Source organism: Humulus lupulus, chromosome 2 (assembly GCF_963169125.1).
Source record: "Humulus lupulus chromosome 2, drHumLupu1.1, whole genome shotgun sequence".
Classification (NCBI taxonomy): Eukaryota; Viridiplantae; Streptophyta; class Magnoliopsida; order Rosales; family Cannabaceae; genus Humulus; species Humulus lupulus.
In genome coordinates this window covers 159,007,165-159,015,039 of record NC_084794.1, presented here as the reverse complement: position 1 = coordinate 159,015,039, position 7,875 = coordinate 159,007,165, and the positions used below count along the sequence as shown (strand labels likewise).

General features: G+C 38.3%; 1 protein-coding gene across 1 annotated transcript; it reads right to left on the bottom strand.

Annotated features, from left to right (window-relative positions):
• Window positions 1-4,064: 4,064 nt before the first annotated feature.
• On the bottom strand, window positions 4,065-7,168 carry LOC133818652 (PHD finger protein MALE MEIOCYTE DEATH 1). The gene is made up of 3 exons (XM_062251660.1): window positions 6,317-7,168; window positions 5,971-6,217; window positions 4,065-5,900 (listed from the first exon to the last, which is right to left on the bottom strand). Exons 1-3 carry the CDS (start codon window positions 6,600-6,602, stop codon window positions 4,280-4,282), a joined length of 2,154 nt encoding a protein of 717 aa, XP_062107644.1. The 5' UTR covers window positions 6,603-7,168; the 3' UTR covers window positions 4,065-4,279.
• Window positions 7,169-7,875: the final 707 nt, after the last annotated feature.

Genomic DNA, 7,875 nt, shown 5'->3' with positions numbered 1-7,875 from the left:
TGTCTACGAGTATTAGTACGCATGTAGGCCCTGTTTAGCTTAAAGGGGCATATTTGTAATTTTAGCTCGTTGAGAGTATGAATGTGATTATATGTTATAATTGTGAAGACCACATTATTATGTTGATATATTTGCAGTGTGCAGCTTGAGGCGATCCTAGGGAGCCAGTTAGCGAGAAAGTCGCAACGGGACCCAATACTTGACTTGGGGCGAGTCAAGGGGTACTTTGGGTATTAGACAGTTATTTGGGTTATCGGGTTATGGAAATAAATAATTGGAGATATATTTGAGGTTAGGAAGCTTAGGAGGGAATACTGGGGAAATTTACCATTTTGCCCTCGGGGACGTTTCTGGTACCCCAAGCTTTGGGATTAACTTAAGTAACGTAAGTAAGACAAAAACAAAATAAGGAAATAGCTAGAAACACCTAAACCGACCCTTCCCTCTTCTCTCAGCTCACTCATCTCTCTCTCTCAAGGAAACCATTGAAACCAAGGGAGATTTGGCTGGAAACTCAGGGATTTGAGCTGGAATCTTGGGGGATATCTCAGTAGCAATTTGGCGGTTCATAAAGGAATTTAGGTAAGCATTGAGTTATGGTTTAGCTGTCTAAATTCTGTAGTTTTGGCTGGGTTCTAAGTGTTTTTGGGTTCTTGATATTGAAGATTGAATTGAGGCTAAGGACTTGGGAATTAGCTTAGCAACTACTTGGTGGACTTAATCTTCAATAAAGGTAAGCTTTTAATTCTAGTTTAGCATCTGAATTCTTGGAATTTTTGTCTGTTCTAAGAGGTTTATGAGCTTATGGGTTTCAAGGATTGAAGTGGGATTTTGATGAGTTTCTAAGCTAGGTTTTCATTGGGTTTTGCTGCTGGGAATATGTTAGAGTGTTTGTGATAATTAATTTGTGTCATTGGGATGGATTTGGGTTGGTTTGAGTGAGGTTTGATTGCTAGAAATTGTGAGTTTTCTGGGTTCGAAGGGGTCGGGTCGCGGCTCTGTTCTTGGTGTGCCGCGTCCCTCTAGAACAGGTGGGAGCTGAGGAAGAAGGGTGCGCCGCAACATGAGGAGTGCTGGGCCGCGACCCGTGTCTGCTATCTGGGGAGGCTAGGCCTCTGGTTGGTGGCGAGCCGCAGCATGGAGGGCTTAGGGCCGCGACTCTTAAGGGTATTTTTTGGCTTTGAGGAGGTTTTAGTTGTGGGAACTTAACATAGGGTGCTCGGGATCGATTCCACTACCATGTTTGGTGGAATTCAATCTTCCGAAGGTTAGAACCTGAACCAGAAGCCTTTATTCAATTGTGATTGATGGAATCCCTTATCTTGGTTATGACTAGGTGTACGCTAGGGCTTAGGAAAAGGATCGTGCTCAAAGGTCATTTCTCGTAATCAGAACGGTCAAAATCAAAGGTAAGAAAACTGCACCCGGTTGTGAGTTTGTTATGGGACTAAGGGTTCCCTATGTTTGTATGCATTATTGTACGATGGTATTATGCCATGTGAACACTAGATAAACAACCTAAGAGTGTTGGACTCTATATTGGCACACAGGGCGTGGCTCAGCCACTGGTAGCTGAGGACAGCTTAATATTAGTTTGTGGGTTTACTAGTTATGTTTACTGATTATCTGAATATTATGGGCTGCTGAATATATGATCATGCTTAAAGAATTGTTTGGTTATTGTCATTGATTGTGCTATGATGTTATGGTTTTCTTGTTGGGCCTTGGCTCATGGGTGCTACATGGTACAGATTTCGACCCCAAACTATCTCTTAATCCCAATCATAGCTTCAGCTCCTTAGATTCTATTCAATTCTCCAAAAATTTCACAAGCCTCCCAAATGCCCAAGAGAGGGATGAACGAGAGAGGGAGAGAGAGATGTGAGCTTCTTTGCTTGTTCTAAGGTTCCCAATGTCTCTAGATGGCTAAGGCTATCCAAGGCTAAGTCTATCCCTTGACAAAAAATGACTAAAATGCCCTTTGATTAAAACCTTACTTTTTAATGCCCCAAGGGCAAAATCGTCTTTGCTACATTTTCCGTTAATCCTCAAATAGCACTATAAATCCCGACATACCCAAAATATCACCAAACAACTACCCATCACTCGATAAATCCCAACTACACACTAATTTACTAAAATACCTCTAAGCTTACCCCGAGCAGGGTATTTGACTCTGTTATGACTTTTCCGTTGAATCGCTCACTAGGATTGCCTCGTGCTAATATCGCTAATATATCCATATAATAATGTGGTCTCAATCTCATAACACATATAACTAAATTTATACCATCGACGGATCAAAATTACAAATAGACCCTTATTAACGAAAAGAGGTCTGCATGCATACTTAATACATATAAACATGCATAAGTACGCATATTACTATATAATTCATATATGTCGCATATTCACACATATATTAAATTAATTGCACATAATTCGCATATAAATCAAATTATACCATTTTGGCACACTAATTAATACACTAAGCGTTATTAGCAAATTTGAGACGTTACATTAGGTCCAAACCAGACCCCCGCTTTTTAACTGAGGAGGCTAAGCACACAAACATTATTCCAGCGATCTCATCATGGACACGAAGCGCCAAGAAGGTCGCAAGCTTGTTGTATGATAAATCTCAGGTCGCATCGTGTCTTTTTTAGTTGGGTGTCTTCTGACTTAAGTAGCTGAGTATTTTTAAAAGATTGTTTTTCCACTAGAGTAGTCCTGTATTATAACGTGGACCATGTGGTATACTTTCAATGTTTTGTTATAGGTTTGAGTTAGGGATGTAGTTTCTAACTATAAAGTACGGGACTTGGTTCTTCTTTGGATACTCTAAATTATTGTACTGTGACTTGTGCAACGGTAGGGTCTCCTGTTTGTTATTTTTGAACAGATCTCCCTGTAATAGAACATGTTTCCCTTTATTAAATTGGATTTTAATACCCAGACTTGATGTGTGCTTAACATATGTGGTGTCCTTACTATGAAGCCTATTTGAATATATGGATATGTGAGACAAATCTTATATAGGGAAATGCTTTCTTCTTTTTGGAAAAGCTCTTGCAAAGTTTAGTAACCGTGTATTCACAATGAGCCATGGTAGTCGTGTATTGACAATTGAGTTTGATAGAAGAAAAAAAAATGGCACAATCATATGTTCGCCAACTAAGAAAGATGAAATGAAAGATACCATGTCAATATATTTTAATAAATAAGCAACAGTCTGACTTGAGGTGGCGCATGAGAACTTGTTACATAACAAGGTGGATTAGTGATTAATTACAAATATGTCAAATGGTCCCATAAAAATAACACCATTATACTAAATAAATAAATAAAGATAGAGCTTGACAATATAATTGCAGACTACCATGACTCTTCTACCACCCTTCCACATACTTAGCAACTTAAAGTAAACTTAGGAGACATAAGAAAAAAAAACAGACAAAGACTCAACAAATAATCAATATTGAGGATTTCTTTTTTGCTCCCATGTGGTGTTATATTTTAAAATTTATCTATTTTTAATCTAAAATATTAAGGAAACCCATTTTAATTTTGAAATCGGGTGCACTATTACTTTTTAATAAAAAGTCCAGTTAAGATTATTCAACAATATTAAATTTTTTTAAAAATTCAAAGATAATAAATGTTTAATCTATGTACTTTTTTTATTTAATAAAAAAAGGTTCACTTAAGATTATTCCACATACCACAATAACACTAGCAAACGTACTATGGATCCTAGTTCATTAATTGTATAAAACAATCCAAAAGCAAAACATTGTAAATCTTCGTCTTTAATGTGTTTTTCATGTTTACATTGCATAAGAATTGTTTACTAAGAATAATTGAAATTGCAAAAAACAACCCATAAATAAATAGTAAAGTAATATTTGGGAAGTGCAATGACAATTATATCCATCAAAATATCATACTTTAATCCAAAATTTTCAACCCCCAACATAAACCGGCTACCATAGGTATTTAATTAATTCGTTAATTTACAGACAAGTACAACCCATAGGTTCCTATATTTCAATATTTAACCAATATAATTAACTATATAATGTATATTAATTTAAAATGGGTGCCTGAGAGAGAGAGAGGGGGGGAGGGAGAGGGGTAAGCGATCGTAGACTTAGCTTAGTTTCAAAATTTAGGGAATGTTGTTACTTAATGAAGTCAAAGATTCTTCTACAAAACTTGTACATTGCTTTTAAAAACAAAATCACAAAACCTAATGATGCATTGTCACCGCTCATATTTATCAGTATCCTATGGCCAAACCGTATTCATCAAATGGAGGGCTCGGCAGCAACAAATCATCACAATGCTCCATGGCGCCGTAGGCTGCCTCCTCATGATAAGCTACTCTTGGCGGCACAAGCGAGTCACAACAAGACGAGCACACAAATAGCGGCGGCACGTTCTCGGCGTCGTCGATCCCGCAGCAGCGTGTGTGCTGCCACACCTCGCAGATGTCGCAGGCCACCATCCGCTCCCCGTCATCATCCCGGGCCCCACACTCGCACCGCACCATCCACATGTCACATCCACCTTGGCGCCTCGGCAGCCCCTCGGGGCTCTTGTAGTTCACTCCAATACTACTAATACCACTACTTCCCCTGATTCTTATCTCCATACCAGATTCCACTCTCCCGAACAATACTTCTCCATCGTCAACCTCCTCCAACCCGTCTATATCCGTGACCAAAATTTGCTCTGTCACACAATAAGTGTCTCTCAACGCACTTTCCACGGCCTTCTTAAGCTCACCAACCGTGGCGTGCAATGGAACAGAGACAATCTCACTAATTCCAAATCCACTTCCATCGCTTAAACTCGGGGTAAATCTGCATATGAATGTCAACATTTGCTCTTCTTCGTCTTTGAATGGCCACTCCTTCACAAAGTGTTTGGTGTCTAGAACTGTTTGCGTAGCTAAGTCAACAATCTCCGAAGCTGGATAATCCAGAAGCACGTGCCTATACAGGTAAATGACGTCGTTGTACACGTCATTCCCAGGAACCAGAGTTGGAGATGGAGTATTAGTAGCTATGAACTTCTGAGTTTGATTGACCATCATTTCCTGTTCCGACGGCTCAGAGACGGCTTTACTAGCCAAATCACGAACTTCATGAATAGTGTACTCCAATATTCTTGTAGAGGGGTTAACAGCTCGGCGAACGATCTGATTTCCCACGATGACATTGTTGAGAGATTTTAGAACGTAGTCGAGTAAACCAGTGTCGCCTATATGGAGCCGAGCAGCGTCTCTCACGTCTTGCCTAGTCATCCCGCCATTACCAAAACTGCTCTCTTTCTTCTCCTTGAGGGCTCTCACAATCACATCTGCTGCGAATTCAAGTCGCCTGGGAGGCCACCGGCTGTCCATGTTAGCCACTACAGTGCCGAACCTTTTGTACTTTACTGGCTTAACATTGTCTTTCCCCTGCGACTTATTGTTATTGCTCTGTAAAGATGTTCTGGTGAATGGTTTCGAGATCGAAAATGATGAGCAGGCAGGGGTGCTAGAAATTGCTACTATCACTTTTCGCTGTGCCGGAGCTCTGGACTTTACCGTGAGCATGAATTTCAACAGATCTTTGAGCGTTATCAATTGGGTTTCGCTCAAGTCTCTGTAATGGCGAATAATTTGCTTGATTTCTTGGAATCTATCTGTGTCGCTGAAATAGTTCATAATCGTCTCGAGCTCCAATGAACAGAGAATCTCAATCGCTCTGTCGTAGTTGTAATCCTTCACCCCAAAACTTCCATGGCAAAAGCCATAACCCCACCTGCCAAACCAGGGGTGTCCATAAGCGACCCCGTGGAGAAGGCGAAGATCCATTGATCGTTTCTTCGACGTATCGGCCACGGTTATCTTCCTGAAAATTAACGAACAAAATTAACCCTAGAAGCTTAAATTTCAACGATAATTATGCTTATTTTTCTTACCTTGCTTGAAGACTAGTGCATAAGCGATCCCATAGGTCCATTATTTCCCTCCCAAACAGATACTTTGAACCTCCTTCAAGTCCATTTATACAGAGCAAGTGGCCGAAGCCATTAGAGTGTACCAATCCATACAAAAGATGCGATTCATGAGTATCAAGAACACCATCGTCCAAGGGCTTGTTCCACGAATCGTCCATTGGGATCAAAAAGTGGTATTTTCTCTTAGTAACGAAGTGCTTGCTCCAGCCTTAATTAAAACAGAAGACGCCATGAAAGTTAAAAACAAAGTTCTGAGGAAAAAACACGACAACGCGTACGAAACCAAAGTGAAGAAGAGAGGAATTACCGGTGGATCTGCAGTGATCGCAGTAGGGTAGTGGAGAGGTTTTGACGTCTTCTTCAATGGTGTAGAGAGGAACGACGAGGCTTCTATTTTCAAGGACGAGAAGCGTACACCAAATGGGCATACCTTCAAGATTGTAGTCTTCGATTTCGGCACAATCTTGAAGAAACGATCGAATGTTTTCTCTGAAAGGACCTCTGGCTCGAATCGAATCTCCAAATGCATGGAACCCAAACAGCTTTGGCCTTCTCTTTCTCTTCTTGCAAGCTTCGAGTATTGGGATCGACATTGTCTAATTACCTCTCTTCTTTCATCAAGATCAGCCCTTATATGAGAGAGAGAGAGAGAGAGAGAGTTGAAGAGTTGAAGCTTCAGTACTTGTTACCTCTTTTTGGTTTTAACTGCTTTTCAATTCTGTTGGAGGTTGTTTGTTAGAGCCAAAAGGGCTCTGTTTCAGTGCTCCTCAGCTCTTTTCCCGCCACTATCCCGAGTAGAAGTGGATTTACCTGAATACCCTTCTTTCTGATGACATATAGTATCTATTTTTGCTATGGTCATCAAAGTCTTTCTACAGGCTCAACGTATCCATACCGGTTATGACCTGAATATTTATGCAAGATGTAATTAAACAGAAAGTCTGTCTTATGTGGACGACTTTTAGGTGCCACATACACTCGACATTCTTAAATTCCAATTTTCGAGGAACTAACTCCATTATTATTATTATTATTAGTATTATTATTATTATTATTATTATTATTATTATTATTATTATTGTTGTTGTTTTTTGGATGGCAAGTGCAATTTAATAAATATATATTTAATACCTAATCAAAATTGTATGCTCTATATTTTTTTTTCTTTTTGTTGAGATAAATTGTATAATCTAGATTATAATCATACTAATTTAGTAAAAAGGCTTAATTATAAAGTTACACTAGTTTATAATTTATATAGTTTATCTTTTCTTTTTTCTTCGCAATAATATATTAATATTGTATATATTCGTACAACCCATGTTTTATTTAGAAAATATATTAATTTATTTTTATTATGTTTTTTTTGTTATCATATAAAATTTAAATAAATAAATAATGTCGTACATTGTAAAAGAAATATTTAATATATGATTGGTGACGCCGTTGTTCGTAACTTAGAATAAAAGAGCAGTAAACACAGAATTAGGACAAATAATAAAAACTCACGATATTTTACGTAGTTCAGCAGTTAAAATCTACCTAGTCCACTAGTCAATATTATTGAATGATTGAATTCTCTCAAAGCTTTTAGAAAGCAATTTTTGCTGAGTATTCCCAGTACCAATTTCAGCGTCTCTACAAATGAATTTCTCCAGTCTATTTATAGGCTGGTTTACAAAACATCTTCCCCTTATTTTGGGAAATTATAATTCAAATTTCAAATAAATACAAATAAATGTATTAATTACATAATATCTCATGATAATCGAAATTCATTATCAGATTATAACAAATCTCATAGAAATAGGGATTCTCCAACAGTAATCGTATATAAACTCAATTATCGACCCATGGCTACTGATC